The sequence below is a fragment of the Jaculus jaculus genome, chromosome 1 (assembly GCF_020740685.1).
Source record: "Jaculus jaculus isolate mJacJac1 chromosome 1, mJacJac1.mat.Y.cur, whole genome shotgun sequence".
Lineage (NCBI taxonomy): Eukaryota > Metazoa > Chordata > Mammalia > Rodentia > Dipodidae > Jaculus > Jaculus jaculus.
The window spans coordinates 6,626,846-6,640,224 of record NC_059102.1 but is presented as its reverse complement, the minus strand read 5'-3'; the positions used below and the strand labels follow the sequence as shown (position 1 = coordinate 6,640,224).

Genomic DNA, 13,379 nt, shown 5'->3' with positions numbered 1-13,379 from the left:
CGGACTGCAAAGACCTTTCTATGAGAGAAAAATTAGGTTTACAGTCTTTTTGTAAAACAACAATAATAAACGATTATTTGGCTATCTTATCTGTAAATTGTTTTGAAACGTCAACAAAGTCAGTTGACAGTGACCCTCCTATCCCCTGACCACACTGAGATCTTGCTGGCCTGAAGCTCCATTCTCAGTGTCTCCCTTGCCTGCTGCACTGTGTGGTACCAAGGCCTCATGGGAATACCCAAGTCCAAGGATGGGTCACTGTGTACGAATATCATGGCCATCGGGCAGTGAGGGCCGACTGAAGTCATTTTATAACTTCTGTCCATAGCCATTTTACCAGCAGGGATGAGAATGGATGGCTAACAAGATTATTATGAGTTGTAAGCCATCTTATGCCATCTTCTTAGATGCCACAGTGATCATGCATTGTAAGTAGAAGGGATCAATAATTTATCAAATGTAGCTAAGTACTGCTACCCATGGCCTCAGTGAAGATTACGCCACTTTCTATCTTTGGGATGCACTGAAGGACAAAGAATCTGGGATTCATCCAGGCCAGCACCAGTTGCAGCGAGGCCCCTGTTACCAGGGCGTGGTCACAGTCTCGGACCTCACCTTGCTTGCTTTTCTCATATGGAGGAAATCCCCCACCCTTGTCAGAGGAGCAGCTGGAAGCCACAGTGCTGGGGCTGAGGAGCAGAGGAGCCTTCCTCTCTGAGCCCAGCTCAGCCCACAGCTCTCCTTGGAACTGGGCCATGGAGCTCCCTTCTAACCCGATGTCAGTAGTGAGAGCTTGCTGTTTTTTACTGTGTCTTTAACTATTTGTCAATGCCCTTTGAGGTCACAGAACTGCTCCAAACATCAGCCATCCCACAATCCTCCAGGTTAGCACCCATAGGAATGGAGTTTTCAAAGTGACTGGCAAGGGAAGTGGCTTCAGAATGGCCTCGGGATCCACTGTGCCCTTATGTCATGGCAACCTCCCAGTAAATTTTGTGTGACCTCAGGGTTTTGTGACAAGAATGAATACTGTCTTTAGCCCCCAGAGATATGTTCGTATTCATCAACAATAAAAAATAAATAAAAAGAAAGAAATTGAAAAGCTCCCTCATGGTGTTTTAGGCATCAGAGAAGAGTTTCCTAACTTTCACCCTTAGGTATAAGCCAAGGTGAGGGCCATGGGTGCAAGTCCTCTTCTGAATAAGATGTAAGTCATTGCTTTACAAAGAAGGTGTTGAGGTGTGTCATCTGTTTTCACTTGTAAGGCTGCCATTCATGGTACAACATCTGCATAAAGGACGTAAGATGTTGCTAACGGTTTCTAAAATGGCTAGAATGCAAGTCTTTATAAACCGTGGTGAAAGAAATAATATATTTTTAGAATTCTAACAACAGAAAAGGAACTGGAGTTATTAGCTTTGGGAATTTTCAAGTATAATTTTGAGGCCTGTCAAAAATCATTCTTTTTTTCCTCCTGACTTTATTTTATTTAAAAATAATTCTTTATGCAGGCATTAGACTGAATTATGTATTATGTATTGTTCAGGGATTCCCTGCTGCCACTGTCCTCCTACCCCATCACTCACCCAGTGTACTAAGGGCTCGACACAAAATATTAGAAAGCAAATTTTCTCCCACCCCAACACATGCAGTTGAAAAACTTAATATGCACAAGTGGTAGTGATTGGAACAGGACTGGAAAGGGCATTTCCACTAAGATAATCACTGGATGACAAAGGCTGCAAAGATTCCTCTGCTCCAAGTGGCTTGGACAGGCTCCACTGCCACTGGCTCTGCATACAAATGCAGTCACCTCTCTTCCCAAGGAGGCTCCATCAGTCATGTTGCCCTCCCTTCTGCTGCCTGGCTGGCCTGCCACCACCCTGCCCAGCTCTCGGGCATAACCCTTACAAGCAGCGAGGTCTCTGCTTGTGTCTATGTGGATGTCTTGGCACTTCCTGCTAGGCAGTAAATTAGCAGGGACGATGTGAGAAAATGCATCTGTCACTCATGTATGGTCCTCATTCATCTGGTCATCTGGGGCTGGTTTCCTGTTCTTGCCTAAAACCTGACAGTCCTGGGAAGCACCTGTAGACTTGAGGGGCACCAGTAAAGGCTTCCACGTTACTACTAGGATGTCGCCATCTGCTCTAAGGATCAGTGCTCATCTGGAGCCACCCTGGAAATGCTCCAGGCACCTGCCAGGTCCTGATTCTCCAGCAGAGAGTCACCTAGAGAACACATTAAGTCCCCCCTCCCCCCAAACCCCATGGACTCCCTCCAGGTGACCCTGTCTCTTTCACACCTGCCTCCTATCAAATGAAGGGAGCATGGCACACCTCAAGCTTCTACCTGTGGTGTGGAGACAAAGCCTGGGCAGGTCGGGGCACCCACATCCACACCCTCAGTGAGTGGTGCCCAGCCCCTCACCACCCAAGGCATGGCCACTAGTGTCACTCAGGCACTTGTGTGCTGAAGAAATGAAACAGGTGTGGAACGTGTCCTGGAGGCAGCCGTCGCTCAGATCTTATGACTACATTAGGAATTCCAGCCCTTCCCAAGAACAGTTTCCGTCCTGAAAAAACAAAATACTCTCTAATTAACCGAGTCAGCATTATTACTATCTGCTTCATCCTTTGAATTGAGGCAGGCATACTATTATTTTCATAGAAACATACAAATTAGAATTCAGCCCATCTCCCTGTGGTATTACGAATTAACCATTTCCAAAGAGGGAAGGGCCGGATCTGCCAATGGTCACCTTCACCAAAGGTGGCTGGAAGGAGTTCCTCACAAAAGCCCAGTCACAGGTGAGGACTCATCGGGTTAATCTGACAAAGCAGTTCCTGAGATCAGCTGGATACAAGAGATCTCACCTGGTCACAAGCAAAGATTATATTGACAGTTTATCCTCAAAACAGTCTCTAAACTCGTTAAAGCATATTTTGACAAGAAATGAGGACAATAAGCCAGAAAAGTTGTACTTAAAAACAAAACAAAACAAAAAAAACTCCAACTTGAATCTCTTTTCCTCCTCTTTCATGCTGAGACGCTCCTTAATTTGAATAGCTCAGTCGGTCCAGATCACAAAGGGATGCCATCTTGGGAAGGGAGTATGGTTATGTCAACCATCTCAGCATTTCCAATTATAAGAAATGCCCCTTCTGGTGCTTGCCATTTTAGTGGACCAGTGAGCAAAGCAGTCAGTTGTGGGCTAAATCTGAACATTCATTTTCCAACATTTGGAGGGAGGTTTCTCTGTGGACTGTCCACACTTGGAAGTGCGCTGCATGAGTTACTAGCCCCATCTCCTTATAACTGTTAATTACCAGCTTCCAGGACTCGGTGCTGGAAAGGTTCCCTGGGCATGGTTCTGCAGAACTTAGAAGACAACAGATTCCCGCCCACGAGAGAAGAGGGAGCAGCTGAGCCCCGACTCCCTGGCACCCACCTCTGACTGGCAGGCTCTGACAGGCTCATGGTTGTACCCTTTCCCTGGCAGCCGTTTTCCTGAAATTGCTTCAAGACCTTTTGTCCTTTTGGAGTCCCCCCATCCCTGAGCCCAAGTCCTCTATATTTTCATGACAGAACCCTGCTTTACAGAGAATTAGGTATCAGCACCATGGCGAAGGCACACGGGTCTTGAGCACGCAGCACCGGGCCCTGAACCGAGTGTACTCCACCTCCCCAAGCCCAGCATCACTGGAAACAGACGCTCCAGCTGCTCCCAGAGGGAAACGGGGTGCCCAGTGTTGCAGTACAAGGCAGGCAGGGTCAAATGCGTTGACCTCTAGGGCTCTGCCGGCAAGCAGGTGTGACAAATTGCAGTTTTGAGACCCTGGCAGTTGTCATGGCCTCTGGGACCACCACAGCAATGTTGTATATTTTAAATTTATTTATTTCAAAGTTCCTGTAGCTTACTTAATCCCAAATGTTTTCGCTGTAAGAAGAATTAGCAATGCTCAGGAGGGACTCCCAAGAAAGGTCTTGAATTTCAGACCCCTTTTCTCTGTGCCTATGCCAATCTCTAGACCCACTGCCAGGAGCTATAATCTTTCACCCACTGCCCAGGTTGTCGCCATAGAGACAGCCCACTGTGCCGGTGCCCCTAGCATGCCAGTCTTTGACGTTTGGGTGGGATGCCAGACACCTGGTAAGGCTTGCGCATCCTCACCCACCGCCACGCTCCGAGGTGCCGCCGACACTGCCCAGAGCCGGCTGCTCCTGAGTGACGGGCTGTTCCCGGGCTGCCGGGGACCCGCCTTTCGTCCAGGGCTCCATGCCCGCCAGGAGATGTTGCCCTTGCCCCCGGACTGGGTCATTCGTATTCACCACTGAAGAGATTCGTTTACGTGACTGTTGCAGAAGCCAGTGGCAGGAAAAACTGGGCAGAGTAAGGGCAGCTTAAGTATGGACCCGGAATGACTGAAGTTGGCTTCCACCACAAAGCACTGGTTTGTTTTCAAGGAAGAAGAGCAGCTGTGATTCATGGAAGATAACTTGAAAGTCTAGTAAGGGTGCATCTGTCTATTCAGGGACAATATCTAGACCTCACTCTAAAACATAAGCAAAACAATATCTCAATTCTGTGATTTACATTAAGATAACACATGTGTATCATGTACATACTGGGTTCAGTTGACTGTTCTGTGTGAATTTTTACCCCTTTATCATTTATTCCTACAGACTTCAGCTTTTGTCCTAAGTTAGCCACCATGAAAATAACTGTTAAGCTTTATTTCCAAGACAGAATGGCAGGAAGGCTGGGGGGGGGGGGAGTGGAAGAGCTGCTTATGTTCAGCTTGGTAGAAATGGTCATGTTTTACACTAGTTTGGAGACTGTGAAATGAGGACTTCGGGGGGCAGGATGTATCTTCTGGAATTTTTCTGCCCCGCTTTCAGTGAAAAGTGATCCCTCTGCCCTCCTGCCCACTGATGCCTGAACACTCAAGGGTTTGGACCAGAGGCCAGTGACTGATGGGTTAGGATTATGCGGGGCACATGAAACATGGCAACCGCCCCAGGCCAACTCCTGAAAAGATAAATTCTTACCCTTTCCTGACTTGTTAAATCGTGTGTGTGTGTGTGTGTGTGTGTGTGTGTGTGTGCGCGCGCGTTTCTAGGTAGTGTCTCACTCTAGCCCCAGGCTGACCTGGAACTCACTATGCAGCCTCAAGCTGGCTTCGAACTGACAGCGAATCTTCTACCTCTGCCTCCCCAAGTGCTGGAATTCCTCCTACCTTGACCTCCCGAGTGCTAGGATTAAAGGTGTGTACCACTATGCCTGGCCCTGTTAAATCATATGTAATATCACTTTCTATGTAAGTCACTTCTGGATTTAGGGCTAGATTTAGTTAAATTATTTCAATTACTATGGACAGTGTCCTGATAAGTTCTTTTTTTTTTTTCAATCACCTACAAAATGTGAATTTTAGGCTGAATGTGCTCTTTCTGTGAACTGTCTCTGAAGTCTTTGCCACTTCTGTCTGATTACATTAAAGACCTCACGAGCTGTGTCTCCTGAAGTAATGAAAGCTGCACTCTGTGGACACGCCCGGTGGTCTCCACCATTCCCTCCCTTCCTCCGTGGCTCAGGCGGGTGAGGGGTCAGTCTGTCTCTTCCTCACGTTCCTTCACTGGCCATCTACATTCCTCACCCAAAGTATGACTGCATGAAGACAGCCCACTAGGCAAGCTTCTCTGAAAGGGTGCTGGTTGTAGGAGTTTGGGAAGGGAGCCCCTGCCTAGTGCTTTATTCCCTGAATCCCCCCCTTCCCTGCCCCATCGGCAACAGCCGAGAACAAGCCGCAACTTGGCACTCTCGCCAGGACTCCTCGGGCACTCTGGCTCCTCGCCTCACCCGCAGTGGGCTCCTCAGCCTTTACCCTGTGTCTCTAACGAAAGTTTAATGTGGTGCCAGGCTGGGGCAATGAGCTTTTCAACCTTCGGACCTAAAGACGTTTTTGTTGCTGTCTATCCTGGGCAATGCAGGGTTTTACCAGCCGCTTGCTCGCTGCTGGATGCCCGTCCTATCTGCCCTTTGCAGCTACTGTACCCATCTCCCTTCAGAAGTTGCCACGTGTTCTGCTGGGTTCCAGTCATGCCTTCTTGGTAAGGAACACCTCTCCTCTTCATGCTCTCAGACAAGGTCTCCAGGTGACCCCACACTGCCTCTGAAGAACCCAGGCCCTGCCTGGGATGGCCCCTGAATGAAGATGGTCTCAGTCATGTCTACGCTGTCCCATGAGACCTTGTGGCCTGGAGCTTTGCTGCTCTGACCAGGGGTGACTTTGTAACGCAGAGAAAGTGACTGATAGCGTTCTGCATTTCTCACGTGTGTGGCATGTGTGTGGTGTGCGCATGTCTGAAGGTTGGTACTTGCGCAGCTGTGCTTGAGTGTATGTGTGGAAGCCAGAGGGCAGTGTCGGGGCATTCCTCAGTTGCTTTCTGCCTTACATACACATAAAGTAAAGCTCTTGCGCTGAGCCTGGAGCCTAGTAAGTCTTGTACACTTAACTAACTATCCAACAAGTCCCAGGGATCCTCCTGTCTCCACCTCCCAGCCCTGGGATTACAGGTACATACCACCATGCCTGGCTTTTACGTGGGTGCTGGGAATCCAGACTCACTCCACATGCTTGTGCAGTGAGCACTTTACCTACTGAGCATCTCCCCAGCCCTCTTTTACTTTTTGAGGGCAGGGAACTAGCTTTCTTTCTTTCTTTTTTGCTATATAACTTCTCAGTTATAACTGGTTAAGGTAATTTCACAGATCACAGATAGTATTTTTCTCAAAAGAAGATAGACACATTACTAACAGGTACAAGGAAGACAAATACACTCACTACCCATCAGGAAATGCAAATACAAGCTCAGTAAGATACCACCTCACCCTACAAAGCATGAATTATCTGAAGACAGTGGATAGCAGATGATGGCCAGGATGTGAGAGGAGGGAACACCAGTGGTGGAAGTGAGAATTAGTCCAGCCATCTGGGCGTGATGGCACATGCCTTTAATCCCAGCACTTGGGAGACAGAGGTAGGTGGATTGCCGTCAGTTCAAGGCCACCCTGAGACTACATAGTGAATTCCAGGTCAGCCTCAGCTAGAGTGAAACCCTACCTCAAAAAAACAAAAACAAACAAAAAAACCAAACAAACAAACAACAAAAAAAAAGAATTAGTCCAGCCATGTGGAGAACAGAATGGGAGCTCCGCTACGGGTCGGCTGTACTGATTTGAGTCTTGCCAGCACCATTCTAAGCCTAAGACGTGGGTCCCCCTAGGCATCCTGCCTCAGCCTTAACATCTTTCACTGTTTTCACATCTTGTAAAGGTACATTTCCAAAGAAAGACATAGGAAAAACAAAGAGCAATCCCGTCAAGGTTTGGGCTATGTCTTAAATTGTCATCAAAATCGCAATATAGCAGCTTTTGCCTGTTGAAAGTTTTGTGCCTATTCTTATGAATGTCAATCATATAATCAAAGTTCAAAGTAAAAGAGAAGGGGCTGGAGAAATGGCTTAGTGGTTAAGGGATTTACCTGCAAAGCCAAAGGACCCAGGTTACATTCTCCAGGACCCACATAAGCCAGATGCACAAGGGGGCACATGTATCTGGAGTTCATTTGTAGTGGCTGGAGGCCCTGGCGTGCCCATTCTCTCCACTACCCCCCCCCGCGTGCCTATTTCTCTCTCTCAAATAAATAAAAATAAAATATTTTTTAAAAAGAGAGAACACATGAAGAGAAGCTTTGGAGTCAAATGAGGTGATTCTGCCACAGGGAAGACAGGGCCACATTCCTTGTGAGTTCCCATGAAATAACTGCACACAGGGTATGTGCAGCGGGGCCTTGCCTGGCATTCTTGGCCCACACAGTGGATGTGAGCCTTTGATCGATGCTATGCGGAAAGCTTACATTTCACAGCTTTGCCCAGGCACATGGTACTGCGCTCATGGCAATCCACTCCAAGCCATCAAACTGCTAGCAGCTCTGGACGGACACCACCAAGGTGATTTTGCATACAGATCTTCATCCTGGAGTCGTGCATACTGCCAGCAGTGGGGTGGGGGAAGATTCAGAGGTAGCCATAGAGTTCTGGGCAGGGCTGGACCTCTATGTCTGTCTGAGGGAATCACCCCAGCATGGCCCCCAGTGGTTCTTGCATTTGTGGGTAAACATCACGTGTCACTCAGAATAAACAAAGTGGGAAGAGGAGAACGTTAACATACCTATAGATAATACATGCACTGTTCCTGCATGTGTCACAATTAGCTGTGTCTTGCCCCGTCCGATATGAAAGCCTACAAGATAAGAACAGGAGAGCATTACAAGTGGTGGCAGGGCGTCGCTGGCCTCAGAGCTGATGCTTTCCCGCCGCCACTCTCGTCGTGGTCAGGGATTTGAGTCCTGTGTGTTCCCTGTTCTGCCCCTTTCTCTCTGTCTTTATTTTACCCCACCAGCACATCTACAGCTAAGAAGGTTTAAAGTTAATTTGTGAGCATCTGCAAGTGGGTGCCGTGTGTAATCTGATGGCGTTGGGCACACAGGGAGTTTAGGGTGTCCCACTGCAGCGGTATGTCCACGGCATTTTAAAGAAACTTTGCGGAGATGCCAAGCAGTTAGATGCAACTCCTGCCCGGTGTCCCTCGCAGCGGCTGGTGTGCCACCCGCCCGTGGGACACGTGCCCCGGCCCCTTCCCGGTCCCCAGCGCGCTCCAAAGAATCCAAAGACTACTTCTTGTGCACCTGTGAATTATCTCCGTCCCCAAAATTGCTTCATCTCGACATTAAATGTATGATACTCTCATACAAATACATACACGATGCCCTGAATTTTGCCCGCTGGCCTGCAAATCCCAGACTTGTACTTTGTGGCTTTTTCTGTGGTGAAAACAGGCGCACACCTCTGACAGTATGGCTATCATGGTCGGATTTCTGATGCACTGTCTCTGGCTAGGCTCTGTGCTGAGTAATGGCCTTGGGTGACCGAACTATGAGTTCTGTTGCCGCTAGGAGGACACACAGGTTTTTGGCATGTGCAGGTGTGTGTGTGCCTGTCTGTCTATGCAGCATTGCTTTCTCCTGCTAAGGAAAATTAACTTTAGAGTATAAATGTGTAAGGTGTTAGTGAGTGCACGTGGGTTTAAATGTGTGCGAAGGTGCACGCGAGTGGAGGCCAGAGGACGATTTCGGTGTCTTTCCTCACAAACACTGTCCTCCTCCTCCTTTGAGATGGGGCCTGTCACTGGCCTGAGCCTCACCAGTCTAGCCCTCCCGCTGAGTGGGCTCTAAGGACTGAGCTCGGGTCCTCCCGCTTTTGAGACAAACCCTTCACCAGCCGAGCCAACTCACCAGCGCCACCCTTAGGGTCTGTTTGCAGCGTCGTGTGTTTTGGCGAGGGAGATTGGTCTCCCCTGGTCCTTGGAGGGGCTGCTGTGTGCCTGTCCTGCTCTCTCTTGGGGCCCTTCTCTGTTCTCCCTGCACAGGCATGCTTCATCTTAATATTATCCTGTACTCAGGGTCACACAGGATAAACTGCTAGGTTTCTGGCAGGAGAAAATCTTCCATCTGGATTGGCCTCTAACCACTCTGCGGGCATGTTTACATGGACACAGTCACTCAGCAAGGTGACAGTGTGCACGGAGGCCTTTGGTCAACAGAGACGGCGGTGTGTGTCTGTCTCACCTTTCCTGTGTACACTGAGCATGTACGCATCATGGGTTTTAAATTAAAAACGTTTATTTCCTTCCTCATATTTTTGTGTTACATAAACATTTGGAAAAAGGATTGACTTTTCAATGCTGAGATTGTCTCTGTGGGTTTCAGTAAACTTGGACATGACCTTTGAGTTTGCACAGTTTATTTGTTCATCAAATGACCATATTCTGCCCCAAAGTGTTGCCTTTGTGTTTTTTCTTTTTCCTTTTTTTTGTTTTTCCTTTTTGAGGTAAGGTCTCATTCTAGCCAAGTCTGACCTGGAATTCATTTTGTAGCGTGGCCTCGAACTCACGGCAATCCCCCTGCCTCTGCCTCCCAAGTGAGTGCTGGGATTAAAGGCATGCGCCAACATGCCCGACACCTTCGTCCCTGCTTTGTGTTGTTGTCTCTTTTCTGTTATCACATCCCCATATTGGGGACCTTTCTGTGCCCACATTTTGCCTTGCCACCTGTGTCCCACACTCTCCCTTTGTTCTTCCCCACACGTGGCAATGTGCCCTTCTCAGCCCTTTTCACACAAAGCCCAAAGGTGCATGTCTCCTGGACTTTCACCTTGCCCGGATTTGGCCCGGAATTCCTCCAGCCTCTCCCCATCTCCTGTGTCCGGGATATGCACAGTTCTCTTCTCTGTCTACTTTGCCTCTTGGGCTTGGCCTGTTCCTGGCCATGGCCATTTTGTGCAGGGAAGGAAGTGTGGTGCCTGAGGCCAAATCCTAGCAGTGATTTCCAAATGGACCTGCCCTCATCCTATTGGACTGAGTTGCCCATGAGGTGCTGCTGCCCTGGAGGGTGGACACAAGGCACTGGCATGCCCTGGTGCATATGGCACCTCCAAACTCCAGGTGCCTAAGCAAAGAAGGCCCAGTGTCTCTTTAACTGCTACCCGGAGGCACAGTCCAGGCTCATAACTTTCCTGCCCTACACGTCAGGAAGACCTGTCATACCTCACCAACGTCATGCTCCTTCTTTGCTCAACCACCTCAGTTTCCAAGGGCCTTATGTGGAGGAGGGCCTGGAGCCTTCCAGTGACTGACTCCTTCCTGTTTTCCAGAGCAGACAGAGTGACCCTCAGCTTCGAAATCTCATTGTCTCAGACCCCAGGCTTCTGGTGCTCAGGGTTGCCTGGCTTGTGTCTTGCTACTGTTTGTCATGATATGAGGCTGGCATCTGGGGACTGTCTACATCTGGCAAAGCTAGGACGAAGCCTTCAGGCTCTGTAGAGTCAGAAGGGAACACTCTTCCCAAACAGCAGAATGAATACCCCAGTCAGAAATCATCTTGCTGAAGCCCATCCTAAGAAGTCTGTCCTAAACACTCTATAAAATGTGCACATTGTCCCATCACTGTGTTAGCAAGTGGTGGTGAAATGTCATCTAGGTGTCTGCCATCAGCCTGGGCACTGAGCACATCGACGTGACTGTCACATGATACATGCTGTCCTCATGAAGTGGACAGCCGAGGGGAAAGGCAGGTGGTGACCATACAAGTTCATGATGGGCTGATGAATGGTTTGAACATTTTGATACTTCTCCAAAGACAGAGTGGGAATGGTGCAGAGGTGACTCTGGCTGGACCTTTAAGGAGATGGTATATGTACTAAGATCACAGTGTTAATAAAAACGCAGGTATTCATCTTGTGATGAGGTCGAGTGTGACAAACAGGCTTTGATGCTTTAAAACCCTACGATGGGAGTGATGGCAACGCTTACGTGGGACTGAAGAAAAGGAGTGGGCTTGTGAGCTGGGCCGGGATATACGTGCTGGCTGTGTGCACACGTGAGTTCCCATGCCTGGATCCCCAGAACCCACATTCGCATGGCCTTCTATAATCCCAACATGACCCGTGTGAAGATGGGAGATGGAGAGCAGAGCTCAGACACCTGTGGGATACTTAGTCTGGTCAATGCGGTGGTGAACAAGAGACCGCGCCTCCAACAAGGTGGAAGGTAAAGACTGAGATCCGTCCTCTGACTCCACACGTGTGCTGTGGCACGCACACACCCGTCTGCAGGAGGGAGAGGAAAGGAAAGGTACAAGGGAAGAAAAAAGCGCACACTTGGGTGATGCCTGGCGGGCAGAGGCTGGGGCTGCCTTCGCGTGCTCTGCGCAGGGGCACGTCTGATCACTCTGCAGCGCTCAGAAAACTTAATGGCCAGTTGTATTATTTTGTCAGTGGTTTTTGTTTTTTCAGCTTTCTCTTTCTGAGATGTGTTTTTGGGACTTGGCATACGTTTTAGTTAAGACCCTTTTTGTTGTCATTTTTTAAAGGATTGACTTTTGGAGTCCAGACAAGTCAACGAGGGATTAACTTGTGAAATTTAACACGTTGACCTGTGCTGTGTGACTTACTCTAAGGCTTCTACCAGCAGTTACTGTCAATCAGTGTCTGCTACAATTTCATCAAGCACAGGGGTGTTCTCAATGCAGGACTTAAAATTCTGGAATCTGCTGTGCTCACTGCTCTAATAGCTCAGCTAATTGCCCGGGGAGCTTCCAAGCTGCGGGCGTTGGCTTCAGTGAGCACTCGGCGGTCACATTAATAGTTGGGCTTCAGCACTTGAAAGGGTATGTCCTCCAGATATAGACAAACAGATAAGCTCGGCTGTGAGACTGGGAGCAGACGGCTGTCCTGTGAACATCCCCCTTTCCTTGTCAATGTGGAAGCATTTTCATTAAACCGATACATGGAATGATTTTCTTTCCATTCTGCCATTGGTACGTGGAAGAGCAGTCCAAAACGTCACCCAGCTGGACAGACAAACTCCAATTGACCACACTGCTGGGCATAACTCATCGGGGCAGCAGGTGAAGTCTCTGATTTACTAGATTAGATAGGCATGAGTTTATGTTGCTGACCTAGAAGCTACAACACAGGATCACGTTGATCGGGTGACTTATTACTTTGATCTTAGAAGTCACTACTTTATAAGCTGACTCCCTTCTTAACTTGACAGACCCAAGCCTGCTTCTTCCTGATACGATCCCTGGTACCTTTGAACCTGTTCAGTTAATATTAATTTACTCAGATTTTACAGTCAGGCTCTGTGATTTTATATTGAAGCTCAGAATAACATGGGGATGTCATAGAGAATTACAAGTGAGTGCTGAACAGGACTGGGGGATAAATTGTGAATCACTTTTCTGGCACTATGAACCCCCTGGGCTTTATTGACAAGGAGGGCAACGTGGCCCTCAGTACCCCGAAGGTCTTCTGTCCTAACCATGGCAATTGGAAGAGAAGACTGTGTTCAGGACCAGGGACAGCGCCCAGCACTTGCGTTGGTGCCAGTCTTCTGTGGTCCCTCTGGCCTCCCATCGTCCCACAGTGCTCTACTGCAGGGTCCAGATCAGCACCCAACACTCCCCTCTCCTCAGCAGAAGCCCCAGAATAGCTCTTTGTTGGAGCGGGCTTTCTGGAAAGGTAAAGGATACGAGACAAGATTTATAAACTCCAGTGTTATGCACAGCCTGGGCTCCTGAGCTCTGAAGCTCTGCTGGCACCGAAGGGGTTTGGAAAAGCTCATTACAGAATGTGTTTGCTGGGGTCAGCTGTAGGGTTCATTCTACTTCCAAGGGAGCTGATCGTCTCTCGAGATCCTTACAGTTTCCCCATCTCTACAGAACCTCGGGTCTACCTCCCTGCCGTGGCCTGTGCTT

At 48.7% G+C, this 13,379-nt stretch overlaps 2 protein-coding genes across 8 annotated transcripts in view; one reads left to right on the top strand and one right to left on the bottom strand.

Moving 5' to 3' along the window:
* Dock1 (dedicator of cytokinesis 1) overlaps positions 1–13,379 on the top strand; it is a 561,057-nt gene that overhangs the window by 239,419 nt on the left and 308,259 nt on the right. The gene's annotated exons all lie outside the window — the stretch shown is intronic.
* Positions 1–13,379, bottom strand: part of Insyn2a (inhibitory synaptic factor 2A) — a 56,475-nt gene that overhangs the window by 8,705 nt on the left and 34,391 nt on the right. The window contains exons 3-4 of one of the 5 annotated variants that reach the window (XM_045145331.1): positions 8,234–8,305; positions 2,452–2,575 (exon numbers count right to left, since the gene is read on the bottom strand). The exons of 1 other annotated variant lie outside the window; for it this stretch is intronic. In XM_045145331.1, the coding sequence (XP_045001266.1) occupies positions 2,539–2,575; positions 8,234–8,305 (109 nt within the window). In that variant the 3' untranslated portion in view covers positions 2,452–2,538. Of the gene's footprint in view, positions 1–2,451; positions 2,576–8,233; positions 8,306–10,040; positions 13,136–13,379 lie in introns of those variants that run through there. 3 more of the 5 variants (XM_004659253.2, XM_045145340.1, XM_045145317.1) reach the window with 3 other exon arrangements.